The following is a 27,388-nucleotide window of genomic DNA, read 5'->3' as shown; positions in this document are numbered from 1 at the left end:
CCTCGCTGGGTTTAACCCTCCCCAGCCCTGCTGCCATCCCTGTCCTGTCACCGCCGGCTTCTCCAGCCCCTGTCCCCAGCCTGTGTCCTCGCCACGGTGTCCCCAGCTGGCACCAAGGAGCTGCCTCGTTCCCGCGGCACTGAGGTGGGAGCTGCGCCCCCCCGGGCCGCGGCAGGGGGGAGGACACTGCCCCTGTCCCCCGTGTCCCCCCTGTCCCCGGTGTCCCCCGGGCGCAGCATCGCAGCCAGGCGGGGCTCCTGCCATCGTCCCCTCGTCCCCAGCAGCAGGGGGCGGTGGCTTGGAGGGGAGCGAGGGGTGGCAGCGAAGCCACCATCCCCCCGGGAGCTGACGTGGGAGCTCACGGGATGAGGAAGGGCTGGGGCAGCCCCGTTTTGGGGGTGTCAGCACTTTAGGGGAGCAGGAAGTGGCCGGCGGGTGAGCGGTGGGTGCGGGCGCTGCCCGAGGGGGGACACGGGGCACCCCCAGGGCCGGGCACGGGGGTGTTCCATGGGGCACCCACGCCCGCATTCCTCAGGGATAGGCGGATGAAGAGGATGGAGGGGGGCAGTGGGATGGGGGCACAGGCAGGGCACGGGGGTCTTACATGGGGGTCCCCAGTGCCCGTATCCCCGGGGGATGGAGGGGATGGAGGGGATGGAGGGGATGGAGGATCACCCCTGGGGAGGTGGGAGGCAGTGGGGATGGGGGCTCTGCAGTGGGGATGGGGGCCCTGCAGTGGGGATGGGGGCTCTGCTCTCCCCTTGCCCCCCATCCCGGCGCTCTGAGGCCCACAGGAGCACAGACCTCACTCCCCTCCTCACTCCCGACCTCCTCCCAGCCCTTCCCTCCCCATCCTTTCCCGAAAATCCCCTCCGAGTCCCGGTCTCCATCGCGCCGGGGGCCGGCGGCGGCGCCGGGCTCGCCCCGTTTCGTAAGCGGGGCCGGTGCGCGGGAACGCGTGCGCGGGCCGGGGGATGAGTTCAGCCCCTTGGCCCCGTTCCCTGGATCCCATCCCTGGAAATGTCACTGGAAACTCTGAATGGGCCGGCCCCGCTCCAGAGCGGGGAGCGCTGGGGGGGCAGCGCACCCCGGGGGGGGCCGGGGCACACGGGGACCCAGCGCCGGGGAGGACGCGGCTCCCGGGGATGCTCTTGGGGGTCCTCCCCGCCAGCGCCCCCACCACGCGCTGAGGCCCCCCCGCTCCTTCTCCCGGCAAAGTTCGTGCCGTGAATTTTTCTTCCCCGCCGCTCGCAGCTCCGTCCCGCTCCCGGGGCTCCCCAAAACCCCGGCGCTTCCCGGGGGTCCCCGGTGGCACCGCCCAGGAGGTAAGAGCTGTTTGGGGGCCGGCGAGGAGGGGGGGCCCAGAGGGGACCCCCAGGGACAGGTTTTGGGGGACACGCAAAAGGAGGAGAAGGATGGGGCCGAGCGCGGTGTGGGGGCTGCGCTGGGAATGGCGAGGAGGTTTTTGGGGTGCCCTGGGGGGTGGCAGCCTGCACCCACTTTCTGTGCCCCCGGGCACCTCCTTCCCTGCACCTCAGTGTCCCCACGGGGGTGATTAATGTTAATTACAGCCTTGGGGCTGCGGTGGGGGGAACAGGGAGCCGAGGGGTCACCAGCCCGATTTGGGGGTCCCACACACACACAGGGCACCGTGCCGGGCTGGCACCCCCCGGCAGCCCCCCAGGACCCCCCGTTTGAGGCGGGGTCGGGCTCCGGTGGGCACCTGCGAGCGCCGGTGACGCGGTGGGGCAGAGGCGTGAGGGCACAGGTGTCCCCCAAAGGCCCCGGTGCTGCGCCCGCCTCCGGGGCCATCCTGGCGTCGGGAACGGCTCCGGGGGTCCCGGCCCCCCCAGCTGCCCCCCGGCCGGTCCTCGGTGAGTCACAGCATCGCCCTCCCGGCGGGCGGTGCCGGGCTCGGCCGCGCGTTCCCGGCTCCTCGTCCCTCCGTCCCCTCTCCCTCCCTGTTTGCGCTGCAGGGCGGGGAAATATTTCTGCCCTGCCGTGTTCCCGGCACTGGCAGCGCTCCCGGGCGGGCGACGCTGCTGCCGCCACGTGCCCGGGCGGGAGGGCACCGCGCCGGGCCCCCGGGCCGCTGCCACCGCCCCGGCCCGCTCCGGGAGCCCGGCGGGCCGGATCCACCCGTGCCGGGCAGGGCGAGGGGCGGCCGGGCTGGACCCGCGTGGGGAGGGCGGTGGGGACCCGTGCCAGGGCTGGTTGTGAACAGCAGCAGCCGCTTCCCCTGGCACCGCCGGGCTCCCCGAGCTGGGGACGCTGCCACCGTGGTTGTCACCCCCCCCGTGATCGTTGTCACCCCACGCGTGGTGTCCCCTGCGCCTCTGATAACAGGGGGTGCTCCCAGCCGTGGGGCTGGGGGTCCTCCGAGCCCCCGTCCCAGGAAAAACCTGGGAATGCCCAGAAAGCAGCGACACGGGAGCACAGCTGCGTTTCCCGCAGGGCACGGGCAGCCCCGGGGCACCGGCCCGGCCTTCCCCGGCCATGGCGGGCCGGCTCCTGCCCCCTGACACCTGCCCGGCTCCGGGTGTGGAGGACGTTCCCCCTCTGCAGGTGTTCCCGCAGCACACGGTGACACGGGTGAGTGGAGCCGGGGGTGTCACATGCTGGGGGATTCGGGGGGGCTGCGCCCCTCCAATCCTCCCCCCGCCACCCGCGCTGCCCCCGGGCCAGCCCCTCCCTGTGCCACAGGTGCCCGTGATCCGCCACCGCGGCTCCAACACCCTCAACTTCCACTTCCACGACCCGGAGAGCCTCGGCACCGCCGGGAACGGCCAGGGAGCTCCCAAGAGCTCAGGTACAGCCCTGAGCGTCCTGGGGACACCCCTGGGGGCTCCCCGAGCCGTGCCCACCTGAGCCGTGCCCACCTGAGCCGTGCCCACCTTGTCTCCAGTGAATGAGTGGTACCAGACCTGGCCGGCCAAGGAGGCCAAAGCCCCCGGCCCCCCGGGGCCCGCCCACCCCACCCCCAGCCCCAGGGCTGTCCCCGCACGGCCCCCGGGCTGGTCGGCGACCTGGACCAAGGACAGCAAGCGGCGGGAGCGGCGCTGGGTGAAGTACGACGGCATCGGGCCCGTGGACGAGACGGGGATGCCCCTCGCCTCTCGCTCGGTGAGTGCGGGCGCAGGGCGGGGGTGTCACCCCCCTGCCACCCCCTCACCACCCCAAATGTGCCCCCCCAGAGCGTCGACAGCCCCCGGGACTGGTACCGCAGCATGTTCCGGCAGATCCACCGCAAGCTGCCAGGTGAGCCCGGGCGTGCGGGCGTGGCGCAGCGCGGGCACAGCGCGGCACCCGCTCACCTCCCCCACCCGCAGAGCCCGACTGGGACTCCCATTCCTGCCCCTCCACGGCGCCTCCGTCGCCCCCCAAGCCGCGGAGGAGGGGGTCGGCCCCGGCCGAGCCCCCCGGAATGCCCAACGGGATGGACTGGTGAGCGTGGTGTGCCACAGGGCCGGGGGGGCACATTTGGGGTGGGGGCTGTGCTGGCTGAACCCCTCCCGCCCCCCACAGGACCCGCTGGGGTGACACCGGTGCCACCGCCCAGCCTGGCAGCATTTTTGACTACGAACCGGGGCGGTTCTCTCCGCGGGAGCAGGTAGGCAGGTCCTGGCACACGGGGAGGGCGCGGGCACCGCGGTGGGCACACACCTGAGCCGCCCCTTGCCCTTCCAGGCCCCGGCAGCAGCACGGCCGAAGCGGGCTCAGTCCATCGAGGTGAGGGGCTGGTGGCCCGGGGGGGGCAGGGGGTGGTGGCCGGAGGGTTCAGGGGGTGGTGGCCCGCGGGGGACAGGGGGTGGCAGCGAGGTCCCGGTGCCCACGGGCAGTGCCAGCCTGGCCCGCCACAGCCCCGCCCTGCCCGTGCAGGTGCTGCTGGAGCAGGAGCTGGAGCAGCTCAGCGAGGAGCTGGACAAGGACATGAGGGACCTGGAGACGCGCTGGACCCCCCGCCAGGTACCCCCGGCCGCTCCTGCTGCCCCTTGGCCCCCGCAGGGCATCCAGCTGTGGGCACATCCAGCTGTGGGCACATCCAGCTGTGGGCTCAGCCCTGGTGCAAGGCGTGGGGTGCACAGCTGGATGCGTGCGTGGCCGATGGGTGCACACCTGGATGAGTGTTTGGGTGGGTGCACGCGTGGCGGGGTGTGTGCACAGCTGGATGCCTGCACAGCTGGATGCCTGCACAGCTGGATGCCTGCACAACTGGGTGTGTGCGTGGCTGGATGCCCGCACATCTGCATGCCTGCACGGCCGGGTGAATGCACAGCTCGCTGCCTGCACATCTGGATGCGTGCACAGCTCGGTGCCTGCCTGTCTGGGGCCGCGCACATCTGGACCCACGCACGGCTGCTCGGCGGCCCCGAGCCGCGGCCGCGGGGCTCTAGGACCCAGCCCGTCCGTCCGTCCGTCCGTCCGGCGGTTCATTGGCGCAGCCGAGCTGGACTCCTTCGCTTCCCGCCGAGACTCGGCCTCCTGGATGATTAATTTTTCTTTCCCACCCCCTCCCGCTCCTCCCGGCAGAGCCCGGCCGCTGCTCCCACCGCTCGCTCCCCTGCTCCGGCCTCCCCGGCTGCTCGGTGAGTTCAGCGGCTGCTCCCGGCCCCCCGCACCCCCAAATCCCCCTGCCCAGACCCCACCGGAGGGGAGGGACCGGGCCCCGCTCTGGGGGTGGCGAGCGGGTTGTCCCCGCCGCGTCCCGCGGTTCGGGAGTCCCCAGGCATCCCCCGCGGGATCCCCGCGGGTCCCCCCGGTGGCAGCGCTGGCCCCCTCGTCCCCCCACGCCGGGCACGGGTGGGACCCGGCGCCGGGCCGGCTGCCCGGTGGGTGGGACGGGCCCGGAGCGGGGCTGACCCTTTCCCTGTCCCCGGAGCAGGGACGTCGTGTCCCGGCGCTTTGGCTCCGTCCCAGGGGAGGTGACGGCGCTCGGGTTCCCACCGCAGTGTCCCCACGGGCACAGGGGAGGGGACAGCTGTGCCAGCGGGTGCCGGAGCGCCCCGGGACGGGATGGGCACCCCGGGATGGGATGGACACCCCGGGTTGGGGTGGGCACCTCGGGTGTGCCCACAGAACCTCTGTGCCCCGGCAGCGGCAGGAAAACAAACAAACAAACAAACAAGCGCCTCCTCCTGTAGGACCTACCGTAACCCCCAGGGGCGCGCAGGGGGTGGCTCCCCCCCTCCCCAGCCCCCGCTCCGCCCTGAGGGGCGCGTTTGGGCTCTTTGAGCGCCCCCCGGAGCGGGGTTGTTCATTAGCCAGGCCCTCCCCGGCGCTCGCCTGCTCCTGCTTCCTGCTCGGCGGCAGCGGGGCCGCGCCGCCGGAAAACTTTGGACCTGCCCCGCTTGGCTGCCTGTGGGATGAGACCCTGGAGGGGTGAAGAGAGCAGAGCCGGGGGTCCTGGTTCTGGAGGACCCCAGTGTCCTGGTCCATGGAATTCAGGGGTTCTGCTCCTGGAGGAGCTCCTGGGTCTGTGGGACCCAGGGGTGTTGGTCCGTGGGATACAGGAGTGCTGAGGGTCCCTGAGGTCCTGGTCCGTGACACCCAGGGGTCCTGGCCCGTGCGATTCACGGGACCCCGAATTCCTGCTCTGTGGGACCCAGGGTCCCAGCAGGGTCAGGGCAGGGAGGGTGGATGGCAGCAGGGCTGGACACGAGGCTCAGCCCTGCCCTGAGCCGCTGCCGCCCCACAGGAGCCCCCTGTCACCTCACAGGAGCCCCCTGTCACCCCCCGGGCTGTGGAGCCCCCCTGTCACCCTCCGCTCGCCTGCCACCCCCAGCATGGAGCGGGGCGGGCTGGGGCTGGCCGGTGACCGGAGCCACGCAGCCCCCGGCAGAGGTGAGCCCCCCTTTAGCCCCCAGAGCCCCCCAAGCCCTGCCTTGGGGCACCCCGGCTGGTGACACCCCGCTCGTTACAGACACCCTCAGGCCGGGGACCCTCCCCAGCTTGTCGGACCTGGGGGACCCCGTGGAGGCCGTGAAGAGGGAGGAGAAGAAGGTGAGGCTGGGGCGGTCCCCCCCCTGTGGGGTTTGGGGTGGCCGGGGGACACTCCTGGGGGTCTCCCTGTAACCTCTCCTGTCCCTCCGCAGATGAAAGCTGCTCGCCTCAAGTTCGACTTCCAAGCGGAGTCTCCCAAGTGAGCACCGGGGTCACTCCTGGGGTCCCCCCGCGCCCCTCGGGCCATGGGTGGGGGCTGGGGGAGCCCCGGCGCGCGGGGTGGCGCTGCCAGCCGGGCTGGGGACAGGTGTGACAGTGTCCCTCGCAGGGAGCTGACGCTGCAGAAGGGGGACATCGTCTACATCCATAAGGAGGTGGACAGGAACTGGCTCGAGGGGGAGCACCACGGCCGCGTGGGCATCTTCCCCTCCAACTACGTGGAGGTGAGCCCGGCCTTGAGGGGACAGCGGGGCCGGGGTGGGCTCCTGGCGCTGCCCCTCACCCGCGTGTCCCCCCCAGATCCTGCCCCCCACGGAGGTGCCCAAGCCCATCAAGGCTCCCGCGCTCCAGGTGCTGGAATACGGCGAGGCGCTGGCGCTCTACAACTTCCGAGGGGATCTGCAAGTGGAGCTCTCCTTCCGCAAGGTACCGCCGCTCCGAGCCGCGCCGGGCCGGGCCGTGCCGCTCCGTGCTGTGCCGTGCCGCTCCGTGCTGACCCGGCCCCTGCTCCCGCAGGGCGAGCGGATCTGCCTGGTGCGGCGGGTGAACGAGAACTGGTACGAGGGGCGGATCTCGGGCACCAGCCGCCAGGGCATCTTCCCCGCCACCTACGTGCAGGTGCTGAAGGAGCCGCGGGTCAAAGCCACGGCCGAGGACATCCCCTCCTCTCCCGGCCCCGCCAGCCCCCGGCCCGCGGCCGGGTCCCCGTCCCTGCAGCGCTTGCCCGGTCCCCGGACCCCTCAGGCTGCCCCCGGCTCCCCCCGGGAAGCGAAGCGGGGTCCGGGGCTGGCGGGCGGGCGTCCGTCCTCCCCTCGCCACCTCGGCGCCACCTTCCCCCCCTCCCCGAAGCTGCCCCACGCTGGCACCCCCAGCCCCTTGGTGGCCTCTGCCAGCCCCCCGCACCCCGCGGCCGCCCACCCCCAGGAGCCCTGGCGTCCCGCCTGGACCCCCGAGCAGGTGAGCGCCCCCCGCCCTGGGATTCCCCCGGCACCGCCGGGGCTGTGGGCGCTGCCTGAACCCGCCCTGTCCCCCCACAGCGCGGCACCCCCGGGGCACAAACCCGCGCCCGCCCCGAGCCCGCCCCGTCCTACAACGGCTCCGAAATCCGCTGGACTCCGTAAGCAGGGCCGGGAGGGTCCCCGGGGCGCGGGGTCCCACGGGGGTCCCGTGGGGAGGGGGGTGGACTCTGCCCGTGCTCTGTCCCGCAGGTACCGGGCGCTCTACCAGTACCGGCCCCAAAACGCCGACGAGCTGGAGCTGCTGGAAGGGGACCGCGTGGATGTCATGCAGCAGTGCGACGACGGCTGGTTCGTGGGTGCGTGGCCAGCGCCTCGGGGACAGGGGCGAGGACAAGGTGCCACCCTCACCCCTCACGTTCTCTCCGCGTCTCTGTCCCCACAGGAGTGTCCAGGAGGACGCAGAAGTTCGGCACTTTCCCCGGGAATTACGTGGCGCCGGTGTGACCCGTGGGGCTGGGGGCTACCCCTGCCCCGCCCCGGCCGCGCTGTGTCCCCGCCGTGTCCCCCCACGGGGGTGAAGCGCCTCCAGCTCCCTCCCGCCCCTATGGGGCTGCCTCTAACAGGGACAAATCCCCCCAGAGCGGGGGGTCTCCCCCACCCCAGTGCCTTAACCCGCCCCCTCCTCACCGCTGCCCGCTGCCACCGCCCCGGGGGTCGCCCGGGGGTCCCGCCGGTGCCGGGCCTGACCATGAACGGCCGCGACCCGGGCTGTGGGTCCGTGTCCGGGAGTCGCCTTCGCTTCTTTTCCGTCATTAAAGCTCAGCTCAGCCCGACTCTGAGAGCGCCGGGATTGGGGAGGAGCCGGTCCCGGGACCCGTCCCACCGGGAGCCGTGGGGCGGGAGCGGGGGGAGGACGCTGCGTGGGGCCGCGGGGATCCCCCCACGCCCACGGGCGGTCCCGCTCGGTGCCGGGGCGGTGCCGTGCGCCCCGTCGAGGGGGGAGCTGCGCCCGCAGCCCGGCCCGGCCCGGCCCGGCTCCTCCCGAGGAGGCGGTGCCGTCCCGGGGCCGCGCTCGGCTCCGCAGCCCCGCGGGGCCGCCCGGCTCGGCCGCCCCGGTGAGTGTGGGGGGCGCGGGGGGCTCCGCCGGGGGCTCGGGGGGGGGGGGGGGTTGTGCGTCCGTCGGGGGTCGCAGTGCCCGGGGGTGCAGAGGGACGTGCGGGCAGGTCCCGCCACCTTGTCCCCAAGTCCCCAAGGTCCCTGCGGGTGCAAAGTCCCCGCGTCCCCGTGTCCCCGCGCCTCCTGGCATCGCCCGTCGCCGCCGCTCGCCCCGCGGGTGCCGGGCGGCACCGCCAGTCGCCGCGGGCACAAAGACATCGCTGTGCGGCGGGGACAGCGCCGGGGGAGCGGGGACACAGGTGGGGAGCGGGGGATGGAGGAGGAGAGCGGGGGATGGAGGAGGGGAGCATGGACAGAGCTGGGGACAGGGAGGGAGAAGGGGGGCACAAGAGAGAGGTGGGGGGCAGTGTCTAGAGAAGGGGTGCAGGGTAGGGAAAGAGGCTCTGCCTCTGTTGGGGGGTCTGGGGTCGGTGCCCAGCCGGGTGTGGGGGTCCCCGGGCCGGCAGCCCTGGCTGCCCAGGGATGCTGAGCAGGGCTGGGCATGGGGAGGGGGTTTGGGGTTTCCTCCCGGCGCTGGAAGCCCAGCCCAGGAAATTCTTCCGGGCAGCCTCTCAAGCCCCTCTTTGTGCTCTTGGGATTTTTAACATTCCCGGCGGCCGCGGGTGCCCGGTGCCGGATGGGGTGCCCGGTTCCAGATGGGCTCCCCCGGGCTGTGGCGGGGTGATGGGATCTGGTGCGGATTTAGGGGATGTTGCTGCCCGTTCCCGCCCGTCCCGCCGGAGCCAAGGGCTGTGCCACACTCCGGGGTGCCATGGGAACCCCGTGCCACCCCCGGGGGACCCTCAGCGTCCTCTGCCAGGGTGGATTTGCCGTGGGCTGAGGCACTGGGGCTGCTGCTCCCTGCGGGGTGTCGGACCCCGCTGTGCCGCGCAGCAGGGCCCGTCCCTGCCTGCCACATCCTCCCCTCCAAACCCCACGGGCTCGGCTCTGCCAGGCCACAGCGCTGGCCTTGCTGCCAAGGCGTCACCGATTTCCTGCCTTGCTCCAGCTCCTGGGAACGACCTTGGCGGTCTCAGCTGCAGCGCCCGGTGCCTGGGACCCCCCGGCCCAGGGGGAGGAAGCCGCCAGCCCCGGGGACAAGAGGAAGCGGCGGCGGCTGCTGGCACCCTGCGAGGACCTGGGTCCCCTCCCCGGAAGGAACGCGCTGCCGGCGCTGGGGACCCTCGGGGTGCAGCGGTGACAGGGAGGCCCTCTCCGGGTAGTCTGGGGGTGGGAGAGGGGGGTCCCCTCTGCCGCGTCCCCTCGGCGCCCGGGACCGCCGACACCTCGCTCCTGCCCAGCCAGAGCCGCCGCTGCCATGCCGGTGACAGTGACACTGCCCGGGCCGGCCCCGTGGGGCTTCCGCATCTCCGGGGGAAGAGATTTCGGAAAGCCCATCACGGTCTCCAAGGTAGGAGCGCCCCGCGTGTCCCCCGGGCCGGGGAAGGGCGCCGGGAGAGCCGGGCTGCTGTGGGGAGAGGATCCTGTTTGCTGTCCTGGGGGGATCCCGCTCTGTGGGAACGGCCCACGGCGGGCGGCGGCGGCACGGGGGGGGCTCCTGTGGCCCTCCAGGCTGGGCCGGGCTGGGCCGGGCTGGGCCAAATTTCCGGGTGTTGTCTCCAAAGCCGTGGTGCCCTCCTGGCCCAGGGTCTGGTGCTGCTCTGTCAGGGCCCTGGAGATTCCAGAGGGTGGGAGCATCCCGGCAGGGTGGGGGTTCAGGGGTGGGGCTGCACGGGGGGGCACCGGGACCGTCCCATCTCCCCTTCCCCACGGAGGTGACGGAGCACGGGAAGGCGGCCGCGGGTGACCTCCGGCCGGGGGATGTCATTGTCACCATCAATGGCGAGAGCGCGGCCGAGATGCTCAACGTGGAGGCGCAGAACAAGATCAAGCAGAGCCCGGGGCAGCTCCGGCTGGAGGTGGAGAGGTGGGTGCTGGGGGGCACCCAAGGGCCCCTGGGTGCCAGCCGGGTCTGCGGGCTGGGGTCCCCAGCCACGTGTGTGTCACTGTGTGACTCTTGGGGCGGTGCCATCCCCGCGGGAGAGCCTGTCCCGGCTCTCTAATTAAGGAGTCGGGTGCTAATGAGGCCGGCAGCCCTGGCAGCCGTTACCTGGCCAGCAGGTCCTGGCTGGGGACGCGGCTGCCGCCTCTGTGCAGCCCCCGGGGGCTGCAGGGGCACAGCGTGCCCTGCTCGGGGCTTTGTGCTCTGGGGCGGATCCCAAATCCCGCCGCCCTCCCTCGGCCCCCAGGTGCCCGGAGCCGTGTCCCAGCCACACCAACGGGGACACCTCGCTGCAGAGGTTGGCCACGAGCTTCCAGGTGAGCCCTGGGCAGCCCCCGCACAGCCCGGACCCCACCCGGGGCTGGTGGCAGCTGCTGGTGTCACCGTCCCCTCCGCAGGACACGCTGCAGGTGCGGAGTGAGAGCCAAGGTGCCCTGAGAACCCTCGAGCCTGGCCTGGCATCCCTCACCCACCCACCTGGCAGGGCCAGGTAAGGCTGCTCGGGGCTGTGTGTGGGGCTGGGGGATGGGGAGGGGTCTGGGGAGGGCCAGGGACCCCCCTGATGTCTCTGTTCTCTGCCCCAGCTCACAGCCCGTGGAGCAGGAGTTCACCTGTCCCGGCCTCCCCCAGGTGAGCAGGGAGCTGGGGGCTGCAGGGGGCCAGGCAGAGATGCTGGGGCGGCATCTGTGCACCAAAACCTCTTGAGCCCCCAAACCATCCCCCTCTGAACCCCCAAACCATCCTCCTCTGAACCCCCAAACTGTTCCCCTTTGCAACGCTAAGCCCTCCCCCCTGGAGCCCCCAAACCACCTCATCTTAAATCCCCGCACCACCCTCCTCTGAGCCCCAAAATTACCCCACTTTGAGCCCCAAACCGCCCCTCTGCACCCCCAGGGCCATGTCCCTGCTGTCCCTCAGGGTCCCGTCTGCGGTGGGTGCCGCGGGTGCCCCCTCCCCGCCGCGCTGGCAGCGCCCCCGGCCCGCGGGCACTGCCGCACCTGCCCGGGGATGTTTTGCTCCTCTTGGCAGCGGCGCCAGCCGGGGGAGGCCAAACCAGTTCGGGAAGGCCCAGCCCCACTCCCGCCAGCCCGGGGCACCGGGGTGTTGGCCGGGCAGGGACACCCCGGCAGGGGGATCGGGACACCCCGGCAGGGGGATCGGGACACCCCGGCAGGGGGATCGGGATACCCGGGGGTAGGATCGGGATGCCCGGGAGTGGGATCAGGATGCGCCGGGGGCTGGTTCTCTTCTCCACCCCCGAGCTCAGTTCCGGGATGCCCGCGGCCTCCCCATCCCTCCCTGCGGGCAGCCGCTGGCTCCGCGCTTGGCGTTTCCCTCCTTTCCTCCCTCCCTGCTTTCTCTTTTTCTTGTTTTTCAAGCCCAAATTGGGAAGCGCCGCGGCCCCGAGCGCGGCCCTTCCCAGCTGCCTTTGGCCGCAGCCCCGGCCGCCCCTTGGCTCCTCCGGCTGCCCGCTCCCTCCTTCCCTCCTTGTTTGCTTCGGTGGCGGCTCCCAAGGGTCGCTCCCTGCCCCGGGGGTCCCTCCCGGCTCGGACATCCCCTCCTCAGGGTCCGAAGCCCCCCACCCAAGCCCCTGTGCTCGGGGGGGGTGACGGGTGGCTGCTCCTGGATCCGCCCCGCTCCCCTCGCACCCCAGGCCGGGCTGGCGCTGCCGGCAGGGACGGGGCCAAGGCCCGGCTCCTCCCGTGCCCAATTTTAGCTCATCCCTCGTGACCCCGCCGAGCCCCAGCGCTGCCCCTCTCCCTCTCCGTGGGTCCGGGCAGGGGTCCCTGTGCCCGTCCCGGGGTCCCGCTGGGGTTTATTCCCATCTGTGCGGCAGCTGCTCCGGGAACATCGGCTTCCACTTAGCCACGGCTGCGCCTCCCGGCCTCGCCGGGGCCGCTAAGCAGGAGCAGATGGAGAGGAGGGGAGGAGAGGGGAGGGGTGCAGGGGCTGGGTTGTGGGGTGGGGGTGCTGCCCTGGGGGGTCCCACTGACCCCAGCCCTTGCGGGGAGGGAGAAGCAGCTGCCCCATGGAGCATCCCTGCATCCGTCCGGAGTCCTGGCCCTGGGGATAGCCCCTGGGCCGGTCCGGGTGTCCTTGGGGTGCAGGGAGGGTCTGGGGGCACCCTCGGGCCGTTCTGGGGGGCTGCTGCAGTGCCCCACCCCGGGACATCCATCACTCCTCCCTCTGCCAGGAGCGAGGGCGCCTGAGCCGCCAGAACAGCGCCCAGGGACCCCTCCTGCCTCCAGCCCCCTGCCCACCCTCACCGGAGCTCGGAGCCCCCCAAAACCCCTGGGAAAGCCTCAGGGAGAGGCGCCTCTCCTCCTCCTCCTGCCACAGGTACAGAGCGGGCTGGGGGCTGGGGGGGGGACACCCCGGCAGGGGAGCCCCCAGCCCCACGTCCCCACGCCGGTTTGTCACCCGTGGGTGCTGAGGGAGCCCGTGGAAAGGGTTAACTCACCTGCAGGCAGGTGGGGCCGTGGGAGGGCCGGGCAGGCCGGGGCAGCTCCCGGGGGGGAGGGAGCAGGTGGCGGGCGGGCGGTGGGGTGGCACCCGGGTGGATCCTGGAATTCGGGCGCTGGGAACCCCCCCAAAATCTCCCCTGGGGCTGCGGCCCACAGCCAGGGCTCGGAGCCGGCCATGAGGCGCTTGGAGGAGGACTCGGAGGTCTACAAGATGCTGCAGGAGCGCCGGGAGCTGCGGGCGGCCCCGCGGCAATCCAGCACCTTCCGCCTGCTCCAGGAGGCTCTGGAGGATGAGGAAGGAGGTGAGGGGGGCACGGAGGGAGCTGGGGGGTCTGGAACGGGGGAGACAGGACCCTGACAGCCTCGTGTCCCCGCAGGAGGCCCCGCAGCCCCCTTCCCCAGCCGGCTCTCGGCCGCAGCCCGCAAGCCCGTGGCCGGGGTGCAGAAGCTGCACGTCTGTGAGAAGTGCGGGAGCAGCATCGCGTGAGTGGGGCTGGGGGCCCGGGGGGGTCCCGGCGCTGGGTCCGTCCCTGCCATCCCTCCTGGCAAAGCCAAAGAGGGGCTGCTCTCAGCGCGGGGCCGTCCCGGGGCGGGATCTGCCGCTGACATCGCTCCCGGCAGGGATAAAACGCGGCTGATCCTGGTGGGGTGGGGCGGGATCCGGGCAGGATCGGTCCTTGCTGTCACTCCCGGCGGGGTTAAAACGGGGCTGGCTGTGGGGTGGGAACGGGGCTGGGGGCGCGGGGTTCCCCGGGCGGGATCCATCCGTGCCATTGTTCCCTCTGGGGGTGATCCTGGGTGTGAGTGGGGCCAGGGTAGTCCCAGGGCAGGATCCACCCCTGCCGTGGCTCCAGGGCCACGATGGGGCTGGCCCTGGGTGGGAGGGGACCCTGGGGACACGCAGAGCCTCGGCTGATGGCTGTCCCCACCCCGCAGGACGCAGGCGGTGCGGATCCAGGACGGGCGCTACCGCCACCCCTCCTGCTACACCTGCGCCGACTGCGGCCTCAGCCTGAAGATGCGCGGCCACTTCTGGGTGGGGGACGAGCTCTTCTGCGAGAAGCACGCCCGCCTGCGCTACCAAGGACCCCCGGGGGCGCCCGTCCCCCGCCCGGTGTCCCCCCGCTCCTGAGCCCCGGCATCCCCGGAGCCCGGGGCTGTCCCCCCCCACCGCGGCAGGGCTGGGGGCACTGCCGGGCTGGGCATGGGTGGGATTTGGGGGGGCGATGCAGCCGCGCATCGTCACCCCCCTGTGGGTGCGTGTGATGAGCTGGGCGAGTTCTCAGCCCGGGGGACACCGAGGGGACACCTGGGGGGGGAGTGGGGGTCGCTTGAGCACTCGGGTACCGGAGAGGGGCTGGCACCACTTGTGCACTGACTGCAAAGGGCTTCTCCGAGGAATTAAACCAGATTCTCTATAAATATAATATATATTTGCTCCACTGCCGTGTCTGCTCTGTGCCGGGACCCCAGGCCAGGGGGAAGGGGGGGTTTACCCCAAACCCAGGGGGCAGACAGGGACCCCCCCCGACCCCTCAGCCCTCCTGCCTGCCCGGGGTGGGGGTCCAGGGCTTGGCAGGTCCTTGTCCTGCCCCAGGGAAGGTCAGGGCTGCCCGCAGGGCTGGACGGCCCCTCCCTGCTCCGTCCCGGGGCGGTGTCCGCGTTTATTGGGGGTTGTTGGCCGAGGCCTTTGTCCTGCCCCAGGTGCTCTTATCGCCGCTGGGCGCCCTCCGTGCCCGCGTGCACGGGGACGGCTTTGCTCTTATCTGGCCTTTGCTCTTATCTGGGCTTTGCTCTTATCTCAGATCTGCTGTTATCGGCGGCCTGGGAGGGTCCTGTCCCTTCCCCTGTCCCTCTGCAGCAGGGACAGCCAGGACCGCCCTCCCCTCCCGCCTGGGGTGTGTTTGGGGCGCGCCCCGGGCTGGGTCATGGAGCTCTCATCACCGAATTCCCAATTAATCACCGAATTCCCAATTAATCACCGAATTCCCAATTAATGATCCCAGAGCAGCTGAGGCTGCCCTGGATCCCTGGAGTATCCCAGGCCAGGCCGGACGGGGCTGGGAGCACCCTGGGACAGGGAAAGGTGTCCCTGCCCATGGCAGGGGTGGCACTGGAGGGGCTTTAAGGTCCCTTCCCACCCCAAACATTCCACGGCTCTATGACACCCGGGGAGGGAGGAGGATGATGATGGTCCCCGCCCTCTCCACGAGGGAAGAAGAGGCACAAACGCTTCGAGCCCCCCTGGGATGACACAGCTGGGGCTGGGGGCAAAGGAGCTGCCCAGGCAGGGGGCGGCCCCCCCACCCCCGCCCCGCCCCGGGGCTGTGCCGCCCCCAGCCCTGCCCCATAAAGCAGCGGAGGAGCAGCCCCCGTGCTCCCCGCCCGGCTCCCGGTGCTCCCTGCCCGGCTCCCCGCTCCCGGTGCATCCCGAGGATGCTGCGACGCAGCGGAGCCTTCACGGTGCGGCCGCTCCGGGCTGACCTCGGTGAGTCGGTGCCCCCCGGGGCTAGGGGGGACCCCCGGGGGCTAGGGGGGACCCCCAGGGGCTATGGGGGACTCCCCCGTCTGCCCTGGACTGGGGCTTCCCTCGGGGTCTCCGGTGAGGATCGCGCTGGGAGGGGTCCTCAGGGGTCTCCGTTTTGAGGTGTCTGTGCTGGAGAGGAAACCCGGGGTCCTTGGACCCCCAATTTGCGCTGTCTGTGCTTGAGAAGGAACCTGGGGGGTTCCCTGGGACCCCCAATTTGTGCTGAAGGTCCCCTCCAGCAGCAACATCTGGGAGCTACAGGGGGCTGAGCTGGAGCTGCCAACGCGGGGGTCCCACAGGAGGAGCTGATGGGGACCCCCCCGCCCCGGTGGGGCTCCGGTGACACCCCCGTGGTGGCGGGGGAAGCCGCCCCTCGGCACGCGGGGTCTTGGAGCCGGTGGAATTGCGGAGTGTGGGAACCGGGATGTCCCCGCGGAATTCCTGGGATTCAATCGTGCAGGGGCGGCCGCGCTGCTCCCCGGCATTGCTGGGATTCAATCCCACTGAACGGGCGGATTGTCCCGGGGCTGGCCGCGGCTCCCCGGCTCCCCTCGGCCTCTCCAGCCCCCGGGGGATGCGCGGGGAGCTGCAGGAAGGGCAGGGACTGGGGAGCGGTGAAGGGCAGGAATTTGGGAGCACCGGGACCCTGAGCGGTGAAGGGCAGGAATTTGGGAGCACCGGGACCCTGAGCGGTGAAGGGCAGGAATTTGGGAGCACCGGGACCCCTGAGCGGTGAGCTCAGCCCGCACCGGAGGACCGGGTGAGTTTTCTGGAGCTCGGTGGGCTGCGGCCGGCTCCTGGCTGCCTGCCGGCGCCCGAGCAACCCAGCTGGGGTGGGAAGGGAGTCCTTAAGCACCGGCCCAGCCAGTATCGCCGATCCCAAACCCCGCGAGGAACCAGTTGGGAACCGGTCCTGCAATGAGGTGCTCTGGATGCAGGGCCCGTCGCCGGCTGGGGTGGCTATAAAAGGGAGCGCCGGGACGCGCGCCCGGCTCTCGGCTCTGCCTCTCGGCGATGTGGGGTGGCTCCTGCGCCGTCTGGAAGAGGAGGTTCAGCTGCTGTGAGTGCGTTCGAGGGGGTGGCAGCCCCCGAGCGGGGCTCCCGGGGGTCGGTCCTCCCGCAGGAGGGGCCGGAGCTGCGCTGCCGCCCCCTGAGCCGCGGCCTGCCCGGGGAGGGAGCGGGGGGTGCCGAGACCTCTCCATGGATGCGCCACAATCCCACCTGGAGCTGCGGGGTTTTGGGGGGCACATCCAGGCTGGCGATGCCCCCCATCCTGTGGGGACGCGTGCGAGGAGCTGGTGGTCCCTGGAGCCGTCCCAGGGATCCCGTGGCCGTGCTGTGTCCTGGGCCGGCACCGAGCTGGAGCGGGATACGGGAGGATCCCGGCCCAAAAGCCCGGCCCGGGTCAGGGTGGGGGCCGGGGGTGCTCCCCCAGCAGCGCGGCTCGGGAGGAGGAGGATGGAGGAGGCCGGGGCCGCGTTTTTGGGGAGCAGCGACAACACTCTGGGGTTGTGGGAGGGACCCTCTGGAGTGGGGTCCCTGGACAGGGGGAAGAGCTGCTTTAGGGGGGCTTGGAGGGGTGGTGGGCACCCAGGGACCCCCTCAGCTGAGCCCACCCGCCCTCCCTCCCCCCGCAGATGGTCCCTGGGAGTCGGCCGAGAGCTGCATCGTGCGCACCTCCGCCAGCGTCTACCGCCGGCTGCAGGAGAGCCCGCGGCAGCCCCCGCGGGCCATGAGCACCCGGGGACCCCCCCCGCCGCCACCGCAGCCCCCCAGCAGCCCCCCGGCCGTCGGGAGGTTCCTCAAGTTCGAATCCGAGGACTCCGGCGTGGAGATGGCCAGCAACGAGCACTCGCCCTCCACCCCGCTGGGCTCCGAGAGCAGCTTCTCCCTGGACGCTTTCCCGGCCGAGAAGACCCCCGGGGAGGAGCCCCCGCGGAGCCCCCGGAGCCGCTCGGCCAGCAGGAGGCTGCTGCAGGCGGCGCAGCGGAGCCGGAGGCAGCGCGGGCCGCGACAGCTCAGCCGGCGCAGCCACAGCGCCGCCGACCTGGCGGAGCCCCCGCGGGACCCCCAGGAACCCGAGGGAGCGGCGGCGGCTGCGGCTGGGGGGGCTCGGCTGCCGGGCAGCCCTCGGGACCCCCGGGCCGTGCCCGAGGCCGCGGTGTCGGGGCAGGGGCTGCGCTACCTGGAGCACGTGTGCCAGATGCTGGAGCGCCTGGCGCGGCTGCAGCAGGACAACCGCGCCCTGCGGCAGCGGCAGCGGGCGGCCGGAGCCCCCCGCCCGGCCACCCTGGTGAGGGCCGGGGGGAGCGGGGTGCGCGGGGAGGGGGCGTGGGGGTCCCGGCTCACAGCCTGCCTGTGCTCTGCAGCCCGCCCGGCAGCCTCCGAGGCAGGACTTGGGCACGTGGAGGGGCGAGGGGTTCCGGCCGCGCTCCTGCTCGGACAGCCACGCACCAGGTGAGCGGGGCGGGGCTCGGGAACGGCGGGACCGGGGGCCAGGTGAGCACTGGTGGATGCGGGAATGGCGGGACCTGGGGCCAGGTGAGCACTGGGGGATGCGGGAATGGCGGGACCTGGGGCCAGGTGAGTGTTGAGGGATGCGGGAATGGCGGGACCTGGGGCCAGGTGAGCACTGGGGGATGCGGGAACGGCGGGACCGGGGGCCAGGTGAGCACTGGGGGATGCGGGAATGGCGGGACCTGGGGCCAGGTGAGCATTGGGGGATGCGGGAACGGAGGGACCGCTGCCAGGTGAACGGGGTGGGATGGTGCCAGGTGAGGGGGGCAGCCCGTGGGGTGGCAGGACGGTGTCCCCTAAGCCTGAGTAGCTTTGTCCCCCCACTCCGCAGCTGAGCCCGGGCCGTGCCGGAGGATGTGGGGACACTCCGTCAGCTCCCCCAGCCTGCTGGACCCCTCCGAGGGCGGGGCGGGGGTCCCGGCGCCGGACAAGGTACGGCCGGGGGGTGTCGGGGTGTGGCGGGTGGGGGTCCCGCGGGTCCCCCCCGCTGACCCCGCCTCTCCCAGCAGGACGGGCGCTCGCACTGGGGCCGGGTGAAGGTGCTGCTCACCCGCCTGACCCGCCGCTCCCTGCGGGGCGGCCGGTGCAGGTAGGACGGGGCGGGTCCCGCTCCCACCGCCACCCCTGGATGGAGGAACCGCATCACCCCTCACTGACCCTGTGACCTCACGCCCGCCCGGGGCCGGCCCCCGGCCCGGCGCCCCCCTTCACCTGTTCTCCTTTCCCCAATAAAGTCATTTCACCGATAAACAGGCGGCTCTCGGCGAGGTGCTTGCTGTCGCGCCGTGACGTCACACTCCTAATCCCGGCGTGACGTCACGCGAGTACACGTCACTGCCGCATCACTTCCGACGGCTTTTCCGCCCCTTTTGTCCCACCGGGCCCGGTCCCATGGACGGTTCCGTGGCTGCCGCCGCTCCCGAGCCCCCTCCCCTGGGTGTCCCCCGAGGCCCCTCCCCGGGCAGGCTCCGGAGGGGTCCCGCTGCCCCGGGGGGGGGGGCACAGCTCGTCCCCCCCCCCCCCGAAACTCCCCCGGGGGGTTTGGTGGGGTGGGGGCGCCGGGGGTCCCCGCCGGGGTGGGGATGCTGCTCCCGGGAGCACCGCGGCTTTCTCGAGGGGGGCTCCCCAGTTTGGGGGTAGAGGAGGAGGGTGAGGAGGGGCTCGCTGCTGTTCTGGCTCTGCCGGAGCCCTCACGGTGTCGCCAGCTCTGCGCGGGACGGGCCGGCGCCGCAGGTGAGGAAGAGGCCGCTCCGAGCCCCGGCCAGGCGCTCTCCCATCAGGTATCCCGTTATCCCTCCCTTTTCCCCCTTCCCTGCCCGTTTCCTACCGTCACTCGGGGTTTTATTTTTCCCTTCCCAGCGGTGAATCCCGCAGCGCCTCCCGGCACCGCTCCCACCCGGACGCCCCGGGGCATCCCCGCATCCCGCCGCTCCTTCCCGGGACCCGTGAGTGCTCATCCCGCGTCCACCCTCACGGCAGGGGCTGGAGGGGCAGGGGGTCCCTGGCAGTGCCCCCCGGCCGGGTCACAGCCTGATCTGGGGGTGCTGAAGGGGTTTTGGGGCACACCTGGGGGTGTGTGTGTCTTATCCTTGTCCTCTCCTTTCCAGCATCAAACCCCTTCCCATCGCCCCCCCTCTGCTCTCCCGAGCCCCCCGGGGTGGGGAACAGCGGGGAGGGGCTCGGGGAGGTGGGGAAGGGACACGGCTGGGTGTCCCCAGGGTGGGGTGGGACTCTGGGCACCCCCGCCCCTGCTGCCCCTGTGCCACCCCCCTCACCTGGGGGACCCCAGCTGACCCCCGGTGCTGATCCCAAGGAAGAGGCTGAGGCTGCTCCAGGGGATGCCGATTCTCCTTTCAGGGCCCGGGTGAGGAGGAGGAGGGAGGTCTGAGCTCGCCTTTCCCACCCCTGGATCCCCTGGAACAAGGGGAAGCTCCCGAGCATCCGACAAGGAAAATCAAGGTGTGGATCCAGATGTGTGCTGGTGTTGGCAGGCCTGGACAGGGCTAATTCATCCAATTTGTGAGGAAAACCCCTGGGATTGGTGGGGCTGGATTGGCGGTGGGCTGGCATCGGCTAAACCTGTCCCGAGGGGGTCGGGGGGCTTTGGGGAGGAAGGGGAACAGCCGGGATTGCTGCAACACCCCTGGGCTAACCCGGAATTCCTGATGGGGAGCCAAAAGGAGGAAGATTTGCTCATCAGCAGGGAATGCTCCCCATCCTGGGATGGCCCCGCTGCCACTGACGTGGATCCTCCCCTTCCCTCTGCTCCTGGAGCTCTGGGTACTGAGCAGCCTCACCCAGGGGTGCCTCAGACACCCAGGCCGAGCACGTTCCACATCGTAGAGTTAATTCTCCCTTCCTGCCAGCTCTCCCTATTAACGCTGGGATCTTGTGGGTGGTGCAAAACCCGGTAATTATCCACTTTTTACTATAAAAGATGGAATTCTCCTCCCCGAGCGCTGCAGAGAGTACGCAGAGTGAATCCCTGGGAACGCCCGGGTTAAGTTTCCAGGGGTGAAATTCCTCTCCTGAGTGCTGGGAGGGCAGGAGGAGCTGGGATTTGGGGATACTCAGAGCAGGAGAGGGGGGATGCTGAGGATGAGGTGGCCGGGGAGGTCTGGCTGTGCCACACAGGGTGACAGTGACACAGACAAAGCCCCCAGGTGGGTTCAGGTGAGCCCAGGTGGGGTTGGATCCAGGAAGAATCAACACCTCCAGGCCATGGAGGGGCTGTCACGGATTTTTACCACCCTGAGCTCTGCAGGGCTCAGATCCCGTGAGGGAGCGTCTCCCTTGCTCGGGCTCACAGGCTCCGTGCGTGGCAGTTAAATATATCGACATAAATATCTATATTCTGTATATTTAGCATCCCTGCTCTGGGTAACCGTGGCAACTGGGTTTATTTTGCTTAAACCTGGCCTGGCATGTGATGTGCTTGGGAAGGAACAGCCGAGGGGAGAGGGAGGGACCGAGTTCTCCGTGCTGGGAGCTGGGGAGGAGCCTTGGCACGGGATGCTCTGGGGGGACCTCGCAGTGTCCCTGCCCTGGGGACAGCCACCAGCACTCCCAGGGCTCTGCTCCATCCCCTTTGCTCCAGCTGGGAAGGGAAGGTTTGGTTTTTAGGGGTTCTATCCCCATTTCCTGCTGGGTTTCCTGGGACACCCCTGACCGCTGTTCCCCCTCCCTTGCAGGTCCTGGCGAAAAGGGGGTGATGGTTTCCCCAAAATCTGGAGCCGTGTGCCCTCACCTGGAGCAGCAGGAGCCTTGTGCCACCCAAAGGCAGAGAAAGGACCTTTGTCACCTCCACCAGAACCCCACCAGGGTGGGCTTCCAACCTCGTATCCCCCCCAGCATCCACCCATCCCAGGACACAGCGGGCAGCCTCTCCTTACCCTCAGGCCTAAATTGCCAATATTTTACCGGATAACTCTCATTCCTCGTGCTCTGACGCCGTTCCCTCCCCCGGGGATGTTCAGTCCCGGTTTTTCCCTTCCAGGTGCCACCCCCAGCCCCTCCGTGTCCCCCCTGCAGTGGCGGCCGGGCGGCGGCAGAGGGCGACAGCGGCCCAGCGGTGACAGCGACAGCGACACGGCCCCGGCGGTGGCACCGGCACGGCCCCGGCCGCGCTGCGCTGCCAAAAACTTTATTGGGGACAAGCGACCGAGTCCCTGTGGCCCTTCCCCGCACGCCGAGGAGGGGCTGCAGCCCCCCGGTTTTCCAGAGGTTTGCTCCTGGCTGGGTTGTCTCCCTTAGGGATGTCCCCACCTGTCCCTGCTCTGGGGTCCCCTGTGCCCACCCTGGGAACCCCCCAGCTCTGGGGCACAGGCTCTTTGTGCCATTCCTGGGAAAAGAGGGATGGATGCTTGCCACGGGAAGCATCACCCTTCTCCCTGTGCCTCAAAAAACGGGATTTGAGTATTTTTACTCTCTCCTGAGGGGCCACTGAGGTCCTAAGGCACAAAACCAAGGGGAGGAGTGGGGGTCTCACCCTCTGGGGGTGCCAGGGGAGGCTGGAACCTGAGAAAATCCAGCACCCCACATCCCACTCCCCGTCCGAGTTGGGATCCCTCCCCTCCACACCCCCAAATTTAAGGCAGAATTAATTGGTGGAGTGACAAAGACCATGCACACCCCAGCGGGAGCCCTGGGGTGACGGGAACAGCTCCAGCCTCACAAATCCACCCCTGGGATGGGAGCTGGGCTCAAGGGGGGGATCCCCATCCCCTGCCCACGCCCGGCCTGGCCTCAGTCGTCGGCCACGATGGAGAGCGCGCGCAGCTCGCCCAGCTTGGCGTCGTTCTCCCGCTCGCGCTGCTCGTCGCTCAGCCCCGGCCGGTCGATCTGCGCCGTCAGGTCCCCAAAAATCTTGTGCATCTCCGTATAGTAGACAACCTGTTGGATAAAGGGGGGATTGAGGAGGGGAGGGGAATGAGGGGGGGTCTCTCCTCCCCGGCCCACCCCCTCCCCTCCCGCGGGTGCCCTCGGCAGCCCCTCGCCGCGGCGTTGGTGTCTAAAATAAGCTCCCTCCCACGTGGCGATGCCACCCCCTCGGATTATTACAACTCAACACATTTTAATAACGCGCTGCCCTTCTCCGCTCGCTTCCCATCTGCGAGCCGCGCGTGCGGGGCCGCCGCCGGCGCCCTCCACCCTCCGTCCCCCGGTTTGTCCCCCGGTTTGTCCCCGGTGCCACCGGCACGGCCCGCCCTGCCCGCGCTCGCTGGGCACGGTGGGCAGGGCTCGGGGGTTCGGCGAGGGGCGCGCCCGGCAGCGCCGTGCCCCGTGCGAAGCACGGCGAGGAGCAGGAGGAGGGGTGTGTTAATAACGTGCTAATTAGCACCGCCAATTATCCCCGGCAGCGAGCAGCGCTTGCCGGCGCGGGAGCCCGTGGGTCAGCGCACGCAGATGGCAGCGGGGTGGCTGCTCGGGCGCGGGCTCCGGCGGGGAGAGGGGGGCTTCCAGCCCTGCCTGCGGGACCCTCGGGGCTGTGGGACCCTCCCGGTGTCGCGGGACCCCTGGCAGGGCGGGACCCTCGGTGCTGAGGGACCCCCGGCCCTGCCTGGGGGATACTGGGTGCCGTGGGACCCCCTGGGTGCTGCAGGACTTTGAGCCCTGCCTGCCGAACCCGGGTGCTGCCTGTGGGACCCCCGGCTCTGTGGGACCCCCAGCCCTGCCTGGGGCACCCCTGGTGCTGCGGGACCCCCAGTGCAGCCTGTGAGCCCCCCAGAACAGCAGAATCTCTGGGTACCTCAGAACCCCTGGCACTGTAGGACCCTCGGGTGCCACAGGACCTTGCTCGTGGGACCGCTGGCACTGCAGGACCCCTGGGGCCGTGCCAGCTGTGGGATCCTGCCCTGGACACCCCCCAGATCCATCAGGGAGGGATTGGGGAGCGCAGCCCCCCGGGGTGGGCGATGCCCGCCCTGTCCCCATTTCCCAGAGGGGCCCTGGCAGCTCCCGCAGCACAGACACACACGGTCTCCATGGAGACCAGCTCCCCTAATCCTGCTCAAAACCACCGATTTTGGGCAGGCCCCGGGGGCCAGGGTGGGGTCCCCACCCCAGCGCCGGCTGCCTGAACCCCCCTTACCAGGCCTGTCCATCCCGGGGTCTGGGGGCTGCCCGTGGCCGGGGCTCCCCACGCAGCGGTGCCGGCTGAGTCACAGCAGCGCTCGTTTACGCAGTGACTAACGAACCCCGCACGGGGCTGAGCTGGCAGGGCCCCCCAAAATCCCCGCACGCCCCCCAAGCCACAACAACCCCACAGCTGCGTCACCCCAACATCCTCTGGACACCCCTGCATGCAGCAGATGCCAGAAACACCCCAAACCCCTTGGCATGGGTTCGGGGGTGATCCGGGGGGCAGGGATGCCAAGCGGGGTGCCAGAGCCCTGGAGCAGCTCCTCGTGTCCCTTGTCCCCAGCCTGGAGCCAGCTCAGTCACATATGGCCAAGTGGCACTGCCAATTCCAGCACGGAAAAAGCACCCGTGCCTTGGCGTGAATCTTGTCAGGGTGGCAGGGCTGGAGGCAGACGCTGCCCCCAGAGTTGTCCCCCAAGATTTGGGGACATTCGTCCCTCAGGACTGGCTCCAGGATCGTCCCTCCAGGATTGCTCTCAGGACTGGGGGACAATTGCCCCCCAGGATTGGCTTTGGAATTGCCCCACCCCAAGATCCAGAAATCCCTGAGGATTCCTCCATGACCAGGATTGTCCCCAGGACTGTCCCCAGGACTGTCCCCCAGCATCCACACTGGGTTGAACGGGCAGAGCAGAGCAAAATCCTTGGTGCTGCTCCCCCTCCACCCACATCCCGCAGCCACCAATCCCTTCCCGAGGGACACCCTGTGTCCCCAGGGCCTGGTGGGTGTCCTTGGGGACACCACGTGTCCCCAGGGCCCAGTGGGTGTCCCTGGGGATGCTCCTCTCCCCCAGCAGCCCCAGTGCAAAACCAGCTGGCGCCATCCGGGCACTGCCTCACCAGCAGAGTCTCCTGAGCTTCATCCAAAAAGCCCCCACTGCCATGGATCCCCCCCTGATTTCTCCTGTTGAAAGAGGAGTGACAACCCTCCCAGGGAGGGGATGCACCCCAAACTGGTGACAGTGACAGCGGGGGACCCCTCGCTGCGCAGCCAGCTCGCCCTGCTCCCGCCAGCCCAGTACTTTTCCAGCTATGGATACCATATGCTCCGTCCCCATCCCATCAAATCCCAGCTCCAACTCGCCTTTGAGCCCGAGCCAACGGCCCCGAGTCCACCTGTCTTGAACTAATTCTGTTTGGGGACGCCGTGTTCCGTGCATTTTCTATAGATCCCGGCCACAACGGCCCAGCCGGGGCAGCCCTACCCCAAACAAACCCAGGGCCAGGCTCCCCCAGCCCACAGCCCCATCCCTGCCTGCCAGCCCCACCTTTCCCCCCTCATTCCATTAAAATCTGGAGGAATCTCGTGTTTTCTAGCTGGAAAACAAAGCACAAAGCGGGAAGGAAGTGCTGTTCACGCCTCACACCAGCCACAGCTCCAAAATCTCCCCCTTTCATCTCCATGTGGCCACTTCAAAGCCCCCAGCCAGGGAAACATTTGCCTCCCTTGGCTTGGCCCTGGCCCGTGGGTGGAGGGAAGAATCTGGTGTTGAATGTTACAGCCCTGCGAGCTCAGGACATGTCCCGGCGTCAGGAGACAGCCGGGAGCAGGGCCAGGCTGAGCCATGGGAACTCGCCCGCCCGGGACGGGGCTTGGGAGCCTCTCCTTGGGTCAGGGCCATGCTGGGAGCAGGGTCCTGGTCCTTCCCCGAGAGGCAGCTGGGCCCTTCCCAGCTTTTCATGGTCACTGTCACACAGTTTGTCTCTATTTAACTCCCGGATTGTTCCAAGGCCAAAAAATAAGGAAAATTACACGGATGGTGGGTTTGACCCAGGGAGAAACAACCCCGAGGTCACAGCACCCTGCACGGGGCCAGCTGATCCCAGTCCCACCCCACCCAGCCCTTTCCCTGTGGGATGCACCTCCAGCCTCATCCCACTCCTAGAAAAGGCTGAAAATGGAAATTCCATCGAGGAATGCGACCCCCCAGCTGCTCAATCCGCTCAGGGAGGCACAGAGGGAGGGAAAGCTGGGCAATATTCCCACACCAGCTCTCACCTGGGATGGGGATGCTCCCAGCTGCCCTTCCCAGCCAGGTTCCTGCAGGTGAGCAGCTGCTGAGCTGACTCAGGGCTCGGGCTGCTATTCCTGGCTCGTCACTGACTCATTACCTTGGGCAAATCACATCCCTTTCCCGTTTTATTTCAGCCACTTCGGTGGGAAAAAGCTCCTCAGAGCTCCCGAGCCAGGGGGGCACAAACATTCCAAGCTCTCCTCGCAGCATCCCTCCCCGGGGGTGGAAGGATGCAGCCGGGAAAGAAGAGGGATGCGGCTCCCAGGGAGGCTGGCAGGGAGGGAGGGATGTGAGGAGCTGCATCCATCTGGGACCAGCTTTAGTCCAGCCTACGGGAGATGCAGCAGCTTTGTTGTGACGCTGCCTTTTTGGGTGCTAAAAACGGGATTTCACCCGGTTTTCCCACCGAATCCCTCACCTGAAGAGAGGCAGGGCAGATAGACGGGAAAGAAAGCAGAGGATTCCCGAGGAAGAAGAGGGATGTGGATGGAGAGTGTCACAAACAGCCCCAGCAGTGACACCCTGCTGCTCCCTGCTCGCATCTCCGGGCGCTCCAGGCACACCTATCCCAACGCCCCAAATTCCTTGGGAATCGGGACACAAACGGAGCCAGGAGAAGCCAGAGGGGCAAAGCCGCTCTCTGAGGAAACCCACGGATCACAAACCCCCGGAGAGGGCAGAGAACATTCAGGTTTCAAGGTCTCACCCACAGAGGGGGGGTCCGCAGGGGGAAAAGGGCCAGCGAGGCTCTGGGAATTCTGATTATTCCGGGCTGGAACAGGGAGCCCCGCTCAGCCCGATTGCTAAGGGAACAGCAGGAACAGCATCCCCAGCACCCACCCTGCGGCGCAGGGAGCATCGGCACCATCTGCTAGGTGAATCAGCCTGCAGACAACTCGCTGGCAGCTCCGCAGAGAGGCCCCCCCGAGTCGGAGGTGAGATGGAACACGTGCTCCCCCCGCAGCCCACCTGGGGCCCCCCAACGCCGCGGGGGGACGCCCCCGGCGCGGGCAGCGCCCCGTGCCGCCCTCCTGTCCGTGCTGGAGCTGCAGTGTGGGGTGCCAGAGGTGCTCAGAGCCCGGTGAGAGGCCAACCCTGCACCTCTGCAGCCTAAGGGAAAGGGCAGAGGGAGGAGGAGGAGGAGGAGGAGCGGCAGCACGTTGCCGAAGGAAGCTGGAGGATGGAAATGAAAGCTGTTGGTTATTCAGGGCACCTTTTCCTGCAAATCTTTGGTGTGGAGATGTCCCCGGAGCCTCCTGTCCACTCACCTGGAGCCACCTGAAGAGACCCTTCAGATGAGCCCAAACACCTCACGCCTCATCAAGGGCTGAGCTCAGCACTCCAAGCTCAAGGAGGTGGCACTCCCAGGTGGATAAAGCCATGGAATTGCAGTGGATAAAGCCATGGAATTGCAGTGGATAAAGCCATGGAATTGCAGTGGATAAAGCCATGGAATTGCAGTGGATAAAGCCATGGAATTGCAGTGGATAAAGCCATGGAATTGCAGTGGATAAAGCCCAGGCAGGGCTGGAACTGTGGGACAGACACGACACAGGTACCAGGGCAGGACAAGGTCTCACCTGTGCCCGCACCAGCGACTCGAAGCTGGGTTTGAAGTAATCGATGCGGCTGCTGTAGAATTTGGGCATCTCCTCCAGGAGCTGTTTGTTCTTGGCCTCAAAGTCCTCCTTCACCGGGCGCAGCTCCTCCCGGGCCTGCGGGGACACAGGAGGGGTCACACCCCTGGGACAACGGGAGGACACCCCAGGACAACGGCGTGCTTTGCTTGGTTGTGGGGACAAGCAGTGATCGGCCTGGTGGGACCCGTGGGATCATCCAGTGAGACCTGGTGGGACCCATGGGATCATCCAGCAGAACCTGGTGGGACCCATGGGATCATCCAAGGGAACCTGGTGGGACCCGTGGGATCATCCAAGGGAACCTGGTGG

At 69.5% G+C, this 27,388-nt stretch overlaps 5 protein-coding genes across 10 annotated transcripts in view; 3 read left to right on the top strand and 2 right to left on the bottom strand.

Annotated features, from left to right (window-relative positions):
- REEP4 (receptor accessory protein 4) overlaps positions 1-2,006 on the bottom strand; it is a 115,103-nt gene extending 113,097 nt beyond the window's left edge. The window contains exon 1 of the mRNA XM_063420132.1: positions 2,002-2,006. The gene's annotated coding sequence lies outside the window, so the exon portion shown is untranslated. The remainder of the gene's footprint in view (positions 1-2,001) is intronic.
- SORBS3 (sorbin and SH3 domain containing 3) lies at positions 418-7,951 on the top strand. The gene is made up of 20 exons (XM_063420119.1): positions 418-435; positions 1,255-1,325; positions 2,455-2,592; positions 2,704-2,809; positions 2,906-3,123; positions 3,195-3,258; positions 3,330-3,444; positions 3,526-3,610; positions 3,688-3,729; positions 3,880-3,966; positions 4,531-4,586; positions 5,696-5,841; positions 5,921-6,000; positions 6,093-6,139; positions 6,269-6,383; positions 6,460-6,585; positions 6,676-7,116; positions 7,197-7,276; positions 7,368-7,474; positions 7,561-7,951. Exons 3-20 carry the CDS (start codon positions 2,497-2,499, stop codon positions 7,620-7,622), a joined length of 2,073 nt encoding a protein of 690 aa, XP_063276189.1. The 5' UTR covers positions 418-435; positions 1,255-1,325; positions 2,455-2,496; the 3' UTR covers positions 7,623-7,951.
- Positions 7,952-8,092: 141 nt separating this feature from the next.
- Positions 8,093-14,035, top strand: PDLIM2 (PDZ and LIM domain 2). 2 transcript variants are annotated; one of them, XM_063420125.1, is made up of 10 exons: positions 8,093-8,233; positions 9,283-9,684; positions 10,049-10,200; positions 10,523-10,592; positions 10,674-10,765; positions 10,860-10,905; positions 12,470-12,615; positions 12,897-13,042; positions 13,118-13,223; positions 13,677-14,035. In XM_063420125.1, exons 2-10 carry the CDS (start codon positions 9,592-9,594, stop codon positions 13,870-13,872), a joined length of 1,047 nt encoding a protein of 348 aa, XP_063276195.1. In that variant the 5' UTR covers positions 8,093-8,233; positions 9,283-9,591; the 3' UTR covers positions 13,873-14,035. The 2 variants fall into 2 exon arrangements, with proteins under 2 accessions (XP_063276195.1, XP_063276196.1); XM_063420126.1 differs by lacking the exon at positions 8,093-8,233 and having other exon boundaries at positions 8,899-9,684.
- Positions 14,036-15,351: 1,316 nt separating this feature from the next.
- On the top strand, positions 15,352-18,691 carry C29H8orf58 (chromosome 29 C8orf58 homolog). 3 transcript variants are annotated; one of them, XM_063420127.1, is made up of 5 exons: positions 15,354-16,327; positions 16,905-17,560; positions 17,637-17,766; positions 18,116-18,216; positions 18,294-18,684. In XM_063420127.1, the coding sequence occupies exons 1-5, from the start codon at positions 16,282-16,284 to the stop codon at positions 18,375-18,377; spliced, it is 1,017 nt and encodes a 338-aa protein (XP_063276197.1). In that variant the 5' UTR covers positions 15,354-16,281; the 3' UTR covers positions 18,378-18,684. The 3 variants fall into 3 exon arrangements, with proteins under 3 accessions (XP_063276198.1, XP_063276197.1, XP_063276199.1); XM_063420129.1 differs by having other exon boundaries at positions 15,901-16,327; positions 17,637-17,724; positions 18,294-18,676; XM_063420128.1 differs by having other exon boundaries at positions 15,352-16,327; positions 17,637-17,724; positions 18,116-18,691.
- Positions 18,692-21,246: 2,555 nt separating this feature from the next.
- Positions 21,247-27,388, bottom strand: part of BIN3 (bridging integrator 3) — a 40,843-nt gene continuing 34,701 nt past the window's right edge. For all 3 annotated transcript variants that reach the window (XM_063420025.1, XM_063420026.1, XM_063420027.1), the window contains 2 exons: positions 27,020-27,154; positions 21,247-22,176 (listed from right to left, as the gene is read on the bottom strand). In XM_063420025.1, the coding sequence (XP_063276095.1) occupies positions 22,030-22,176; positions 27,020-27,154 (282 nt within the window). In that variant the 3' untranslated portion in view covers positions 21,247-22,029. The remainder of the gene's footprint in view (positions 22,177-27,019; positions 27,155-27,388) is intronic.

This window comes from Prinia subflava, chromosome 29 (assembly GCF_021018805.1).
Source record: "Prinia subflava isolate CZ2003 ecotype Zambia chromosome 29, Cam_Psub_1.2, whole genome shotgun sequence".
Lineage (NCBI taxonomy): Eukaryota > Metazoa > Chordata > Aves > Passeriformes > Cisticolidae > Prinia > Prinia subflava.
The sequence above is the reverse complement of the archived record's forward strand: the minus strand, read 5'-3'. Positions and strand labels throughout refer to the sequence as shown.